The following is a 16997-nucleotide window of genomic DNA, read 5'->3' as shown; positions in this document are numbered from 1 at the left end:
GCTAGAACTCAGTTCATTGGATAAAAATAATAACAAAAACAGTGTCAACAGCTAACACTTGCCGAGCTCTCGCTGCATGCCAGACCCCGCATTGTTTTTTACATACAGCATCTCACGAATCCTCATAACCGTGGATGAGGTGGGAGTAAGTACCCCCATTTACAAGGGGGAAACTGAGGCTCAGAGTATGAGTGGATACTTCCAGAGTTGCACATGGACGTGGGGCCAAGGCATTTACACTCCGGACCTTTCTCTGAGTCACTGTGCTGAGAGATGAAGACGCCTTCTGGACACTCACTGACCATTTTGCTCACTGACTGTGAATTTCATGCTCTCTTGAAATTTCACTTTTCTATCCTGGAAAAGTCTTTCCAGGTTCCCAGGCCTGAGAGATGCTCTGCATCCTGGTCTCTACCTTTACCCTTCTTTTTCCCTTCCCCAAATGAAGGAATCAGGCATTTGTCCTCACCACTTGGGCCTCTGGAGTCTATTTTACAGATGAAAATACTGAGGCATGGAGAGATCAAGGTCTTAGACCAGCGAGAGCAGGTCTTGCCCTGCAAAAGCTAACACCTTATAAGCAAAAAAGTGGAGAGAGAAGGAGGAAACATGCATTTATCGAGCACCTACTGTGTGCCAGGTGCTCTCCATATTTGAACCTCGTCTTTCTCAGGAGTGGTTGGTATTGTTTTCCCTCAAGGTTCAGAGAGGGTGACTACCTCCCAGAGACACACAGCAAGTGAGTGATGGAGTCAGAATTCGCTCCCGTGTCTGACGCCCCTGTAACCAGTGAGCCACACTGCCTCTCCTCCATCAGGCCTTCACTGGAACTGCTCCCACATCCTATGAGAGTCCGGTCAACGCCTCCAAGGGGCCTGGGCAGTGGCTTTGAACTCAACTATCCCTTCGAGCACTCACTAGAGTCTTCCCACAGTTCGTCATCCTCAAAGGCGTCCCATTTTCTGTTATCTTGGTACAACTCTTATGGGTTGGGTCAGGTTGCTACTATCTGTTGGGTGAAACTGAGGCAGATAGGTCAAGGGATTGATTCCAGTTTGAGTGGCCAGTTACCGGACAGCTAACAGCCTCTGGTCTGAAGCCAGGAGGCTGCTTATGTTATTATAGCAGAAAGGGGCTGGATTTGGGCACAGATGGCCCTTGTTCAAATCCTGTGACCCTGGGTAAGTCACTCCAATACCTGAACTTCAGTTTCCACATCTGTGAAATGGGAAGACAGTATCTACGTCATAGGGCTGTGGGGGGTAACGTCGGGGGAGAGGGTAGGAATCTCAGGTCATAAACTCATGTGTCTATATGTTTTTCTTTCTAATGCAGCTCTTTGTTACCATATCAAATGCCATTTTGCTGGGTAACAGAAACTTCCCCATTTTCCGCTGGGGTTTTCTTTCTGTTCTAGAGGCTTCATTTGTGCCAAGCCATCTAAAGGAGGCTGCCCTGTCCCTGTGTTGACTGGAAATCCAGAGAAATCCACATGCCGTCTGGCCCCCTGACTGCCGAGACTCTGTGCTCCCCTCCCGTGTGAAAGGCCCCTTTGATTTAGCATTCACTTCTCACTCCCTTGTTAGACACCCCAAATTGTCCTGCTGTTTCTTGATTCCTTGGGCGGGACCATCGGGGCCACCCCAGCCCACTTGCCTGGACCCACCTAGACCCTCCAGTTCACCTTCTCTCCCCAGGGTCTTGTCACCTCTCTTGGCTCTGGAAGGGAACGAGGGCAGAGACGCCCTCTGTCCTTGAATCCATCGATGTGCAGTTTCCGCCATCCCTCCTCCCAGGCCAAGTTTTGCCTGGGGAGTAGCGAGGGCATGAGCACTTTCCACAACCTGCCAGAACTGTGTTCTCTTCATTTCTTTTGGATTTTCACACTCCACCAACCCAACATGGGGAATTTTCTAGTCTTGGGGGCAGGAAACCTTGCTTCGATTCATTATACATGTACTATTCTTGATGTCTCCCATGCTCTGAGTTTTGAAATTGGAAAACCCAGACTTAAAAAAAATTTTTTTTAGTTAACCTACAGTAAAATTAGCTTTTTTCTTTTGGTGTATATTTCTATGAATTTTAACGCATGGGTAGTTTTCTGTAACCACCATAGTAATCAGGACATAGAACAGTTCCATCACCCCCAACACCACTCACCCTGCCCTTTTCTAGTCACACCCTCCCCTTACCCACTGATCTGTTCTCGGTCACTACCGTTGTCCAAGACCCAGGCTTTGGGAACTCAAAAGCCTTGTCTCTGCTTCTGCTGAAGCTGCTCTTTCTTGAAGCCAGAAGGCTGCATGTTCCGCTGCCCCGAGCAGGGCAGGAGCCATGGGGCATGAGGAAATGTGGAAGGACACGCCGCTGACATTTCGAGAGAGTGTTTTCCACATTGGTGACATCAGTGCCTTCCCAGCGTGTTCCTTGGAAACTGCAGGCGGTGCCCTTTTCTTCCTACATATCAGATTGCGGTTGTGGTTGAGAGCCTTACTGCTATCGTTTTTGTGAATCAAGAGATCCATTTTTAAAGGGCAGAGTTAATTTTATTTTTCAAGAGGCTCTGACCTACGCAAGGTCTGTTCTCCAGAACTCAGGAGTGCGAGGCTGGTTCTGTTTCCTAGGAGCGAGGTTAGGTGGGGGGCTCAGGGGGGTCTTCAGATGGCTTTAGAAACCCCAGTGGTTTTGCTGAGGGGCAGAGAGCCAAAAGAGTTCACAGAGAGCTAAGTGCTCCAATTTTGATGAGAAAATATATTTTCTAAGCAGAGTTTACTTAAGTCAAGTTCCACTTGTCTTGGAGATTAGTCTTCCCACCTACATTTACAGCTAATAATAATAGCTCTCTACGAGACACTAGTGCTCTCCCCCATCTCTAAGAACCCTGTGGGGACACTGAGGCTCAGGGAGGACAGTGACCTGCTCAAGGTCACCTCAGAGGGAAGAGGTGATGTCAGACTGTCACGGGGGCTGTCCAGCTTCTGTCTTGTCAATTTCAGGAGCAAGTCTGCATCCCAGGGTCTTCAGTTCAGAAGGTACCTGCTCGTGTTCTCTGGAGCCTCCCCACCCCTGACAAATCAGGCAGCGGGGGTTCCAAGCCTGGCCCAGCTGACGACTGTGGGCAAGATGCTTCCCCTCTTCCAGCCTCGGTTTCCTCATCTATCATGTGGAGCTGACGGCACCCACGTCCCGGGGCTGGGAGAGGGTTAAATGCGGCAACACGCAGCCCGCAGCCCAATCCCTGGCACAGAGTTGGAGCTCTGTAATGGAAGGCCATGGAAGTTACATGCACAGACAGCGAGGGTTGGAGCGAGCTTCCGAGCACTCAGGGCTGAATTTCTGCTTAAATTACCCCCCACCCCAGACCCCAGTATCATAATAGAGGTCCGTCGTGCAACAAGCTCTTTCAGGAGAAAACAGGATGAGTCCACGGCTCCGTGAACCTTAAATGGAAACAAAACAGAATGGGAGAAACCCAAGGAGGCCCCCGATCTGCCCCCAGAGGGGTCAGGACGAAGGCAGACAAAAGTGGCCTTCACAGAGAGCAGGCCACCTCGCTGGAGGATGGGCCCCACCCTCCCATGTTTGCTCTTTGAATCGCGAGCAAGAAAAACCCCACAAACTCAGGCTGTCCAGGAGAGTCATCTGTGCGACCATGGGCATTTAGGATTACAAACCCCCAGTGAAGCATTTCAGATTAGGGAGTCTGATTTGAAAGATGGAGACATGGAGCTCTCTTGCCCTGTTCTCATCTCCGAGCTGTTGACACATCCTTGTCTGAGCTTGTCAATCCAGCCGAACGTGTATTTCACCATTTTCCCCTCAGTGGGTGGGTGGGTGTTAGAAGGAAGGGAGGGAAGGCTGGAGGGGAATTTACGGTAGTCAGGAGTGTGGGTTCCAGAGTCTGGCTGCCTGAGCGCAGTCAACTTGGTCTTTCCTCGCTGTGTGACCTTGGGCAAATGACTTTCTGTCTCTGAGCCCCAGTGTCCTCATGCATAAAATAGGACAGCAGTTTTGCACTTCACATGGTTGCTGTGAGGATTTGCTGAGATGCTGAATGGAAGCTCCAAGCACCAAGCTTGGCACACGCCAAGTCTTAGTATGTGTGTGCTACTATTATTAATATGTCTGTGTTATCTCCCCTTGATTTGTCAGTATGCTTTCTCGCCCCTTGGGTGGAGGAGGGCAGGAATCAATATTTAAGAATTGAAGAGTCATTAGTCAAATAATTAACAATGAATTAAGTGACTTTCAATAAGCATTTTCCATGGACCTAGCACATGACAAACATATTGCAAATTTTTTCCACATACTCTTACAAACGTCCTGCATGGTAAATATTTTTTATTTTAAAAATTTTTGTTAGTGGGGCCAGCCCAGTGGCACAAGCGGTTAAGTGCTCGCACTCTGCTTCAGCAGCCTGGGGTTCGCAGGTTTGGATCCCAGGCGCGCACCGACACACTGCTTGTCAAGCCATGCTGTGGCGGCGTCCCATATAAAGTAAAGGAAGATGGGCATGGATGTTAGCCCAGGGCCAGTCTTCCTCAGCAAAAAGTGGAGGATTGACAACGGATGTTAGCTCAGGGCAGATCTTCCTCATAAAAAAATAAAAATAAAAAAATTTTTGTTAGGGGCTGGCCCCATGGCATAGTGGTTAAGTCCAGCATGCTCTGCTTTGGCAGCCTGGGTTCACGGGTTAGGATTCCAGGCACGGACCTACACCACTTGTCAAGCCATGCTGTGGTGGCGACTCACAAAATAGAGGAAGAATGGCACAGATGTTAACTCAGAGCTAATCTTCCTCAAGCAAAAGAAGAAGAAGATTGGCAACAGATGTTACCTCAGCGTGAATCTTCCTCATCAAAAAAAAAAAAATTTTTGCTAAAGTGTAACATCCATAAGAAAAACACACATAACTAAGTAGCTCAATGAATTTTCATAAGCTGAACATCCTCCCCATAACCAGCACTCAGATCAAGAAACAGAACGTGACCTGTTCTCCAGAAGCCCCTTGCACCCCTCCCAGGCACTATCCCTCTCCCCAGGGTAACCACTGTCTTGCCCTCTGACAGTGTGGATTCGTTCTGCTGTTTTTGAGCTTGATATAAACGGGAGATGCAATGTGCTCCTTTGTGTCGGGCTGCATGATGCGCATGAGTTCCATCGTGTGGTTGTGTGTAGTCGGAGGTCATTTTCATTACGATAGAGCATTCCACTGGGTGACTATCCCACAAGATATTTACCCTCTCTATTTAGCCACTCTTTTAATGGGCATTTAGGGAGTTGTTACTTTGGGCCTATTATGACCACTGCTGCTATGAGCAATCCTGTACACGTCTTATTGTGCCCGCGCACACGTATTCCTGTTGAGCACATGCCTGGGAGGGGAATTGCTGGGTCAGAGAGCAGCATACGCTGCACTTTTGTAGATGTTACCACCCGGTTTTATAAAGCGGTCGTACGACTCACCTCCCACCAGCAGTGTGAGGGCTCCTACTTCTCCGCACCCTGTGAGATTTCTATTCCTACTTTGCAGATGAGGAAGAGCAAAAGGGAAACTGGCTTGTCGCAAACACAGCTAGTGAGTTATAAGACCAGGGTTCATCCACCGTTTAGCCTCAGATATTTGCGGAGTTCACACGCTATGCCAGCCCTGCACTGGGGTGGCGGGTCATCGGCCTCCCTGATGCACATGGTCCGTACCCTCATGGAACTGCTCTTTGGGCTGGATTGAATTTGAACTCAGATCCGTTCAGTGTCAACGTTTATGTTTCTCCACTCCATCACCCTTTCTCTACACTCCCTAGAGCCCAGCAAAGTGCTTGGCACATAGGAGGTGCTCGATAAGTGTAGGCGGACTGAATGAGGGAATGGGCAATCTCAACAGGACCTTCCCTGCGTTGATGAGCAAACCCATAGATGGGCTTCTGACTACAAATTACAGGAAAAGAAAGAGTATGTTCTCACATATTTCTGGCCTGATGAGCAAACCCAGGTATGTTTAGTCTCAGGATGGACCTTCGTCAAGTTTGACTTCTGGAACCCAAATCTCAGGGCCCGGGCTGAGGGACCTCTGCGCCCTTCGGAGCTAGAATTTATTATGGAAGAGGACAGGATGTCCACAGGGCCTGTGGTAAAGGTTTTTGGGGCAGTGGAAGCCCCGCTCTGAGGGAGACCTAAGGTCCCCAGACGTGGAATCTCCTGATCATCCCTGGGTAGCTGGAGGACACTCGAGTCTGGTGTGTGGAAGGCTGGCTGGATTCACAGTTGGTTGGGTTCATGAGAAGCAGCCTGTTCTGCAAGGAGAAGAGGCGGTGTCAGTTACCAGTGTGTCTGCCCCTCCATATCCCAGGTCCACGCTGAAGGGGACTCATCCATCCATGCCCACCAAGGGCCAGTGCCAGGAGTGTTCGTGTTAGAACACTTTCCAAGTGAGATCTCGTTATGCGCTCTTATGTCTTCCATTCACTAGACTGTGAGCCCCGTGAGGGCAGGGACCATATCTGTTTATCTGCAACTCAAGGGGGGTAGTCTCAGTTTGGGGTGGGGCCGGTGATCCCTAAAGGATTGAGTGGAAACCTTGGGAGAAGCCACAATCTCTGGTAACCGGTAGGTTTGGGTGACTCGGTGGGGCACAGCCTGGTTGATAGCAACCCCTCTGCTGTCCCAGCTTTCTCAAGGGACAGTAATGACCATCATCATATGGTCACCTCTAAGTGTCCTCAGAGCACCTGCAGACAGCCCTCAGCAGGCCTTACTGGGAGCTCTTCTAGCCATTTGCCAACTCTGAGTCCTCCTCCCCAGACAGACGCAGACACTCACCCATGAGGCTTTTCAGCAGTTTCACATCCAGCTGCCTGAGGACTTCACCAATCAGAGGACACACCTGGGCCACCAGCACAGAGAGAAGGATCAGACCAGGGACTAGGAAAAGAAAACTAGAGAAAACTAGAAAACTAGGCCTGTGGCTGGAAGCTTAGCCTCCACTGGATTGCCACAAGAAATCATGGCAAGAACCCTTGTATTGAATGCCAACCGCATGCCATGCACAGAACTTTCATGCTTTGTCTCCGAATCCACGTGACAGCTCTGTGAGATAGGGACCATAATGGTTCCCATGCTACAGATAGGGAAACTGAGGCTCGGCGAGGCTAAGTCACTTGCCCAAGGACACCCAGCCAGTAGATGGCAAAACTGAAATTTTTAATTGAGATCTTTCAGGTTCTGAAACCCAGGGTTTGAAACTCTTTGCTGAGCTGCCAATCTGTATGCCCCAATCCTCAGATTCAAGGATGCCCAAGGTGAAAATATTTTTCTCAGGCTTACCTGACTTTCTACCAGGTGTGGGATAACCTTTTCCAAGTTCTCTCTGAGGTTGCGGAGAAAATGTTTCATCTTTGGTGGGCTATCTCTAGGAAGAGAGGCAGATGTACAGAATGGACAGATAAATTCAGACAGTACCAACACCAGGTGCTAAGTGTTGAGTACACCTCACACAGTCATTGAATCCTCAGCCAGCCCTGTCACCATCAGCCATCATCAAAGGGACAACTCAGAGAGATGATGTGACTTGTCTCAGGTCACACAGGTAGTACGTGCTGATTAGACTAGAACCAGGTCAGCAGAGCTCCAGGGTCCACAGTCTTCCCCCTGCACTGTCCTCTCCATGAACGTCTGGCATGATCCAGGCATTCAGTGAATGTCTGATAAATAAATGAATGGACATCCTCTAAAGACTAGTTGCTCTCAGCCTTCTGGAATTACAGAGAGAAATCTGACACAAATCTTGCCCTCGAGGGACGCAGCCTATTGAGGTTGGCTCAAGGACGCAGCCTATTGAGGTTGGCAGACTTGGTCAGCCGGGGTATAGGTCTTGTTCACTACTGTATCCCTAGCATCAAGCACACCATGCCTGGCACATAGTAGGTTCTCAGTAAATATCTGTTGAATGAATGAGTGATGAGGAGGAGCTTTAGAGAAGAAGGGAGGGGTATTCCAGGCAAAGGATCAGCATGCGCAAAGGCCGGATGAGGTGAAAATGCATGGCGTGTTGATGGAGGGGTGGGTCCTTCCAAGAGACTAGTGGGCAAAGGGCTGCAGATAAGGGCAGGGGAGAGGACAGCAGGGCCTTGAGTGACATTCAGCTGTTTGCTGTTCATCCAGAGGGCTCTGGAGAACCACTGGAGGGTTTGGAGCAGCGGCGGGGACAAGACCAGATTTCTGTGCTAGAAAGTTACTTCTGCTGCAGGGAGAGAACAGACTGAAGGAGGTGAGGTCCGAGTCAGGGGAAGCCGGAGGAGGCTCCCGCAATGGTCCAGGATGTGCCGGGTGCAGCCGCTGTGGGGACAGAGAGAGAGGGAGCAAGTGGGGGCTGCCAGGAGGTCATTGATGGGAGCCGGTGAAGAGGGGCTGCAGGGAATGAGGCTGAAGAGTCCGGCTTCTGGGAGGGCGGCAGGCCCGTTACTGGGATGGGGACTCGGGGGGGAGGAGCAGATCCCCGGCAAAGGGTGAGATCCGTTTTGGGCTCATCCGGGAGGTGGTGGAGACCATGGCCGCAGCTAGGGCCGGTCACCCTGGGGAAGGCCAGCTGGGACCTTACTCAGTCAGGATTGTGGTGTGGACGCTGCCGGGCTGCACGCAGCAATTGCCTATCACCAGATCCCTCCGGCCGAACTCGTCTTTCTCCAGCCAGAACTCCACAGCGAGGTGCACGCGCGCATGCGCCGTTATGATCTTGTTATTGAGGGGCCTGGGGACGAGAGAGACCAGGTGGAGGGGAAAGGGCTGGAGACCGAGGAGGAGAAGGAGGTGGAAACAGCCAAGGGGAAGAGTGGTTCTTTCGACAAACCAGCCCAGTGGGCCCCTGGTTGCCTGCATGTTAAACCCTGCAGTCAGTGATTAAGGAGAAAACTGCTACGAGCCAGAGCAGCTTCTGAAGTCCTTTACATAGACCAGATTAGGGGCCTTTGGAAATTCAGAAATTGAGAGTTAATCTTATTTTTAAAATCTTCACCGTTTAGCTGCAGCCTCTCCTTGGGTGCAGTGGATGTTAAAGGATAGTTTGAACAGGAGGAAGGAAGAGTGTTGAGATAATTAGAGTTTCTCTCTTTTTCTTAAATCAGTGTAGTGAAGTCACATAACTTTAAATGAACAAATGACCTGCCTCCACTGACCAGTGATCGCCATCCACATGTCAGCTGAAGAAACCAAGGCTCAGAGATGTGAAGTGACTTGCCCAAGATCACACAGCGAGTGAGTTCGGAAACCAGGATTGGAAACCAGGTTGGAGTCAGAAAGATCTGGGTTTCCAGGTTGCCAAATTCCCCTCCCCGCCCCCCCAGCTCCCAGGTCCCGGTTAGGAGGAACAGCACCCCTCAGACCCTACTTCTGTACAACTCACAGTCTCAGGTCAGCATCGAATTCAACGGAGATGTTTGCGGAGAACCACTCCTTACGGAAAGACATCCGGATCTCGCCATAGTCCAGCTGAACATTGGTGATGTTGGCGCTGCACAAGGAAAGAGCAGAGGCCCCGCGAGAGTGAGGGACCTCACACGTCAAGGCCTCGGGTTGACACACAAGGCCGACCCGTCTACAAAAGGGCCTGGCAGTGGGACTTGGAGTCAGATCCTTTCACAGATGCTCCAAGGGCAGGAGCCCCCTGCAGGAGCCCGGGCTGCACGCTGTCCCAGAGAGCCCTGACAGATCCACATGGCTGATTGTCTAACCCACAGCCCACCGCAGACCCAGACCCCGGGCCTGTTCTCAGACCAAGCCTCCCCTCTACTAGATGGCCCCATCGCCCAGATGCCCAGTCCCAGACCCCAGGAGCCGTCTGTGACCTCGCCAACCCTCACTTCCACATGCAACCCATTAGCGAATCACGTTGGCTCTGCTTGCAAAATAGATCCTGAATTTGGCCACTTCTCCCCACCTCTGGTCCAGGTCACCATCACTTCTTGCCCAGAGATGCTCTAGTTTCTGGGCTCCTTGCCACAAACTTGGCATTTCTACAAACTATTCTCCATGTGGCAGCCAGAGGGGCCCTAACACTCCCTGTCACTCAACATTCTCCACTTGTTTCTCACTGCTCTTGGAATAAAATCCAAACACCACACCATAGCCCTTAAGACCTGCAGGTCTGGCCCCACCTGCCTCCGCAGCCCCATTCCCCTACACCCTCCCCCTTCTCACCCAGCCACACAGGACTTTTTCTCTTCCTCAAACACACCAATATCCTTCCTACCTCAGGGCCTTTGCACTCACCACTCCCCATATCCTCCATGTCACTTGCTTCCTTCTCTTCATTCAAGTTTCTACTTAAGGGTTACCCCTTTAGAAAAGTCCTCCTGATCAGCCCTCTCACCCTCTCTCACCCCTTACCTTGCTAAATTTGTCTTCAATATATCCCTCCATCTGAAATTAGTTATTTACTTTCATGACCTCTCTCACTAACTAGGATATAAGATCCAAAAAAGCCGTGACCCTGTGCTTATTTACAGCTGTATTCCCAGTACCCAACCCAGATCCTAGTATGCAGTAGGCACTCAATGAATGATTGTAACAATTGTTCAAGGAATGAATGAAGGGCAGTGGTTGTGGCCACATATATCGAGGAAACCCCTGCTGGTGAGCACTGGCGCTCATGACAGTAGAGAGAGTGAGGGATGTGAATCAGAGAGGCGGGAGCTCAAGGGCGCAGCAGGCTGGAGTGACGGGGTTGCAGTTGAGCAGCTGCGAGAGTGGGAAGCTGAGGGAAAAGGGAAGTGAGCAGGACAGCCCCAGCTCTGCGAGGTTAATGTAGCGACCAGTGGCGGTGCATCCACTGTGTGCAGCAGAGAAAGCTCCCAACGACTCCTGGGGGCAGGGACGGCTAGTACGCCCATTTCACTGATGAAGACTCGAGGCTGAAGCTCAGGGAGCTTGGATGGCTTGCCCAGAGTCACACAGCTGTCAAGCAAAAGAGTGGGGTTCAAATGTCTGATTCTACTTCTGGGTTCCTTGGCACCTCAAATGTTTATCCAGGCTGTGCTCTGGGGGCCCATATTATGGATGAGGCCAGAGTGGTCCAGCAATTTCCCCAAGGTTGACAGCAGAGCCAGGATTTAAATGCAGAAACTTTTACTCCCAAGCCTTCACTTTTAATCATCCTGATATGCCACCTCTCCAAATGACCCCTTGTATTGGGTCTCTGCTCCTCTTGTATTGGGCCTCACATCTCCTCCTTCTAATCTTCCTTTGCCTTCCCTATTCACAGGCTTTGCACCTCCATCCCCTCGGCTCTGCTCTCTGATGCAGAGCTTTATAGAGTCTCCTGGCCAGGGGTGGGGTTCAGGGTCTCACCTGCCTTCCTGATGCTGCTGGAGGCCCATGCTGCCAATCAGCCAGCCCACCATCCCTGGGGCCATCTGGCCCCAGGCATTCAGACTGTCTAGGAGGCGGATGTTCTGGATTCGGCCCTCTGCGTTGTGCTTCATGAGGCCCTGGGCAATAACTGGAAATGGACAAGGCACGGGTGACATGGCACAATGTCATGGACAAGGTGGGGGGTTTGGAGTCAGGAGGCCTAGAGGGCAGGCTGGTGCTCCCACTTCTTGCTGGGTGATTGGCACATGTCAGTCCACCACCCCCAACCCCAGGACCCACATTCTTCATTTGTGGAATTGTGCTTTGCAGAGTTGATGTGACACACCTGCAGAGGGGCTGGCAGGAGATGTTGTGGTTGAAAGTTCCCCCAGTGCCGTGTCCCTGAATCTAGGACACAGAGCCTAACATACAGGATGTAGAGCACGACCAATGTTGAAGAGAGAAATAGGTGGGCAAATCAGGAGAGAACAAACATAAATCCTCCCACTCCGTGCACGGAATAAACTGCAGGACTGAGTGGGGATACCAGCAGAAAAGAATGAATCCCAAAAGGAAGGTAATTTTAAAAGCTGTGGACACACTTCAGTCCTGCTTCTCTTGGCTCTGACTCCTTGCCCAGGCTGCAGGCCCAGCTCGGACAAACCTCGGAGCTCCCCACTGGGCACGTGTATCTCACTGACTTGACCCTCCTATGGTCAGGTCCCACACTGAGAGCTATGGTTTACTGCAGAGACTCACCCCCTTCCCCCAGGGCCGGCTCCCAGACCCCCTTTCAGCACCTATGTCAAGACAACAAGAAAGTGTGTCTGGAGCCACAGATCTGGGTTCAATTCCAAGTTTTGTCGCCAACCCAAGTCTTGATTTCCTCGTCTGCATAATAGGGGCAGTGATAATACCCATCTCATAGGATTCTTGTGAGGAATATTGAGACCATTCATGCAAAGAATATTTATTGAGCATCTACTGGGTGTTAGGCCCTGTGTTGGGCCTAAAGACACAGATCCATTTTCTGTCTAGTAGGAGAGACATGTATTAACCAAATAGTTTCAAGGATAGAGTGAACCTGTAGGTATGCCTAGAACTCTCAGTAGGTCTTGGTTAATGATGATAGTAGAACGTGGGAATTTGTGAGCAGCAGACACTAGTAGTTGCCAATGCAGTATCCTTCCATCCATCCACCCGCCTATCCATCTATCCAATATCAATCCGCCAATCCATCCATCCACCCACCCTCCCATCCAACCATCCATCCACCCACCCATCCTCACATCCATCCTCCGCCTATCCATCTATCCAATATCCATCAATCAATCCATCCATCCATCCACTCTCCCACTCATCCATCCATCCACCTGTCCATCCTCACATCCATCCTCCGCCTATCCATCTATCCAATATCCACCCATCAATCCATCCATCCATCCATCCACTCTCCCACCCATCCATCCACCCGTCCATCCATCCTCACATCCATCCTCCATTTACCCATCTATCCAATATCCATCCATCAATCCATCCATCCATCCACCCTCCCATCCATCCATCCACCCATCCATCCATCCTCACATGCATCCTCCATCTATCCATCTGTCTAATATCCATTCATCCTCCCATCCATTCTCCCATCCACCCACTTTCCAATGCATCCTTCCTATCATTCAATCCATCCTATCATTCCCATCTTAACCCTGTTTTGACTCAGGCACTCTCTCCAATTCCTGGTCCAGATGGGGCTGTTGATTATCTGAGCCATTGTTGCACAGTGGTTCTTTCAGGTTTAAAGTTGGCATGTGACCCAAGTTGGCCCTATCAGCCTAAACAGAAGATCTTATGTTTCATGTTCAAGGGGAAGGTGTCTTTCTCTTTCTCCTGCTGGAAAAGAGCAAGACAGCCTGTAGCTCCAATGGCCACTGGCCACCATCTTCCTACCACAGTGGGGACCAGCAGCCTGAGGATGAAACCAAGATGACAGCAGAGCTTAAAAATGGACAAAATCCAGGGGCCGGCCTGGTGGCGCAAGCGGTTGGGTGTGCGCTCTGCTGCGGCGGCCCGGGGTTTGCTGGTTCGGATCCCGGGCGCACACCAACGCACTGCTCGTCGAGCCATGCTGTGGCGGCGTCACATATAAAGTGGAGGAAGATGGGTACGGATGCTAGCCCAGGGCCAGTCTTCCTCAGCAAAAAGAGGAGGATTCGCAACAAATGTTAGCTCAGGGCCGATCTTCCTCACAAAAAAAAAAAAAAAGGACAAAATCCAGTTCTGGATGGCAGCTTTGAGCTGCTGATTGAACCCAACCTGGAGCTTGTCCTACCTATGACTTTCAGTTACATGAAATAACTCTTTATAGTTGAAGCCAGGTTGAGTTGGCTTTTCTGTCACTTGCAGCTAAGCACCCTAACTGATATGTGAGAGGTGCTTGTAGCGATAAACATATCCACAGTTGGAAAAGCGCTTTGTACATACTTTCCTTCATTTAAGTCTCAAAATCAGCACCATGAAATAGCATTCCAACTGCACCCATTGTACAGATGAGGATATCAAGGCCCACAACTACACATGAATAGATTTGATAACCTAAATGAAATGGATACATTTATGACAAACCAAAAAATGCCAAGTTGTGATGAGGGAAAATGGGAAACATAGATAATCTAAAACCATTAAGAAATAGAAATAGCAAGATCTCCTTCTCAAAAAGCTTTTCATCTAGATGGTTTTATGGAAGAGTTTTACCAAACTTTTATGAAGAAATAATTGTGAAAGAAAATAGAAAAATAAGAGGATGCCACATTCATTTTATGAGGCTAGTACAACTTGCCCAGCCTCAAAGACAGTACAAGGAAAGAAAATTACACAGCAATTTTATGTATGAAAAATGTGCTAAAATCCTAAATAAATCATTAGCTAACAAATCTAATAGCTAATAGTATATTATAAAAATATCATATTATCCTATAAATATCATATTTTAGTATGATACATTATCAATACATTATAAAAATAGTACATTATAAATATATCATTATAGTACATTATAAAAATATCGTATTTATTCCAGAAATGCTAGGATGGGTTCAACATCAGAAAATCTGTTAATACGATTTATCACATGAATAGATTAGAGGAAAAAATTGATTAATTTTTAGATGTAGAAAAAATATTTGTTAAAGGCCAATACTGATTTATGATTAAGCAAAATTCAGAACACTAGGAATATAAGGGGACTTCCTTAACATGATAAAAGCTATATTCCAAAAGCCTACAGGAAATATCATACTTAGTGGAGAATTCTAGATACATTCCCATTCCTCTAGGAGCCTTAGCTATACTGGAAGATAAGAAAAGGGCACAAAAAGTATAAGGTTTAGAAGAGAAGAGAGAAAACTGTCACTATTTGCAGATGACATAACTCTTTAGGTGGAAAATCCAACAGATTAATAAGACAAACTATTAGAACTAATAAGAGGTCAGTGAGACTTCTGGATAGCAGATTAATTTTCAAAAATCAACAGCTTTCCTCTCGTCTATACCAACTAGAAAATATAACAGAAAATTAGGTAATATTTACTGTAGCAACAAAAACTATAAATTCTCTAGAAATCACTTTAACAAACCACACTCGAGACATTTATAGGGTTTTAAAATTCTGTTAAGTGATATAAGGTAAAAATCGGAATAAATTGAAAGATACACTAAGTTTGTGATTGTGTGACTTAACATTACAAAAATGTTAATTCTCTTTAAACTAACAAACAAATTCAATGTAACCCCAATCAAATTTCCCGATGATTTTTTTCTTTTTTAAGGAACTCAACACATTCCAAAATTCCTTCAGAAGAAGGAAGGTCTATCAGACAAAACAGCATTTTGCAAAGATGTAGTATTTAAAATACTATGTTATTTGTGTAGAAACAGTTACAGAGACAGATTACAGAGCTCAGAAGGGAATCCACGTGTTTGGAAACTTGATCAGGTAGTAGATGGGCTGAGAAAATGGACTCATTATGTGGAGAGAAGGGAAGCTGGACCTCTAACTCATATACGTAAACGTACATAAAGATGGCCTCCGGGTGGATTAAAATCCTCAATGTGGAAGGTAAACTATAAAGCTATTAGAAAGAACAAAGTAGAATGTGTCTGGGATAAGGACAAGGGCTTAGGACTCATCAAACACAAACCACAAGATGAAATTGTGATGAGTTTGAAAATATTCTTGTTCAATAAAGGACCTGCAAATGATGTTAATAGATGACATTTTGGGAGAAATGTTAACAACGCTTAGACCTGACAAGCAACTAATGTCAAAAATGAATTAACATTTCCTTAAATCAAGGAGGATAAAAGAAAAAAACAGGAAAGCAAATAGAAAAATGGACAAAAGATAAGAACAGAGAATTCAAAGAAATCAAAATGGTTAACAAAATTATGATAAGATGCTCAAACTTCCCGCTAATCAGATAAAGTCAAGTTCAAACTTGAAGAAGAGGAAGAGACAGCAGGATGCACTCTCTCTCACTGTGTACACACAAAGGAAAGGCCACATGAGGACACAGTGGGAAGGCGGCCATCTACAAGCCAGGAAGAGAGGCTTCATCAGAAACCAACCCTGTGGGCACCTCGATCTTGGACTTCCAGCTTCTAGAACTGTGAGAAAATAAGTGTCATCGTTTTAGCCACCTGGTCTGTGGTATCTTGTTATGGCAGCCTGAGTAGACTGATACAGATTGATACTCCCCAGTTTTGGGAAACGTGGAGAGACGGGTATGATTGTTTATTACTGGAGCCAGTGTAGACCGCCACAGCCATTCTAGAGAGCAATCTGGCAGTCTTTAGTTAAACTGAGTTAGCACCCGCCCTAGGGCCCAGCCACCCCCTTTCCCGGTATATCCCAGAGAAATTCTCCCTCAGATCCTAACAGAGACACGTGCAAGGATGCTCATCTCGGTGTGGTTTAGAATAGTGGGGAATCAGAGACACTCAAGAGTCCGTCCCGAGGGGAACGGCCAAGCAGCGGTGAGATGGGTGAATCTCATGGACCTCTCTGCACACGTCGAAAGCCACGGAGGTCAACAGCACGGTGTCCAGTGAAAACAGGAAAAAACAATGAGATCTATAGGGCAATACCATTTATGGAAATCAAAACACCGCATGTTTCACAAGGATGTGGGCAAACTTAAACACATATACTAAACACACTGCCAGGGGAGAGGGGAAGGGGAGCCAGGATTACAGGGAAACAGGAAAATACATAAAATAAAACATGCGAGGGGCCTTGTGGTTATTCGTGAAGATGATGTGCTGTAAATTGGCATATGATCAGCTCAACCTCAATTCTCTGTGCTTGAGGTGAGGTCTAAGGAAAAAAGGAAGAAAAGAGGGTGAGTGACTGACCCAAGGTCACCCAGCAAGTCAGGGGTGGGGCCCAGCGATGCTTCCCCTCCCTCCCTGTGACAGCGGGCAGGGCTCGGGCTCGGCTTACTTCTCGCCAGGGCGGAGTTGCTGTCCGCCTGGGCCTTGGCCAGGCCGGGCCAGGGCTGCTCGCGCAGGGCCGAGGGCAAGGCCAGCAAGCTGAGGAGGACCAGGAGCCTCCAGAGTGGATGCATCTTGGGCTCTGGGACCTGCAGGTGTCAAGA

At 48.5% G+C, this 16997-nt stretch overlaps 1 protein-coding gene across 1 annotated transcript; it reads right to left on the bottom strand.

Moving 5' to 3' along the window:
- Window positions 1–6173: 6173 nt before the first annotated feature.
- BPIFA3 (BPI fold containing family A member 3) lies at window positions 6174–16967 on the bottom strand. Its single transcript, XM_014796803.2, is given in 8 exon segments — window positions 6174–6272; window positions 6274–6293; window positions 6820–6883; window positions 7324–7408; window positions 8597–8746; window positions 9398–9505; window positions 11341–11491; window positions 16844–16967. Coding segments are annotated over 8 exon segments (801 nt in total).
- Between the last annotated feature and the right edge of the window lie 30 nt (window positions 16968–16997).

The sequence above is a fragment of the Ceratotherium simum genome, chromosome 21 (genome assembly GCF_057802395.1).
Source record: "Ceratotherium simum simum isolate JZ-2026a chromosome 21, ASM5780239v1, whole genome shotgun sequence".
Taxonomy (NCBI): Eukaryota; Metazoa; Chordata; class Mammalia; order Perissodactyla; family Rhinocerotidae; genus Ceratotherium; species Ceratotherium simum.
Note: the sequence above shows the minus strand (reverse complement) of the source record. Positions and strands in the feature narration are given on the sequence as shown.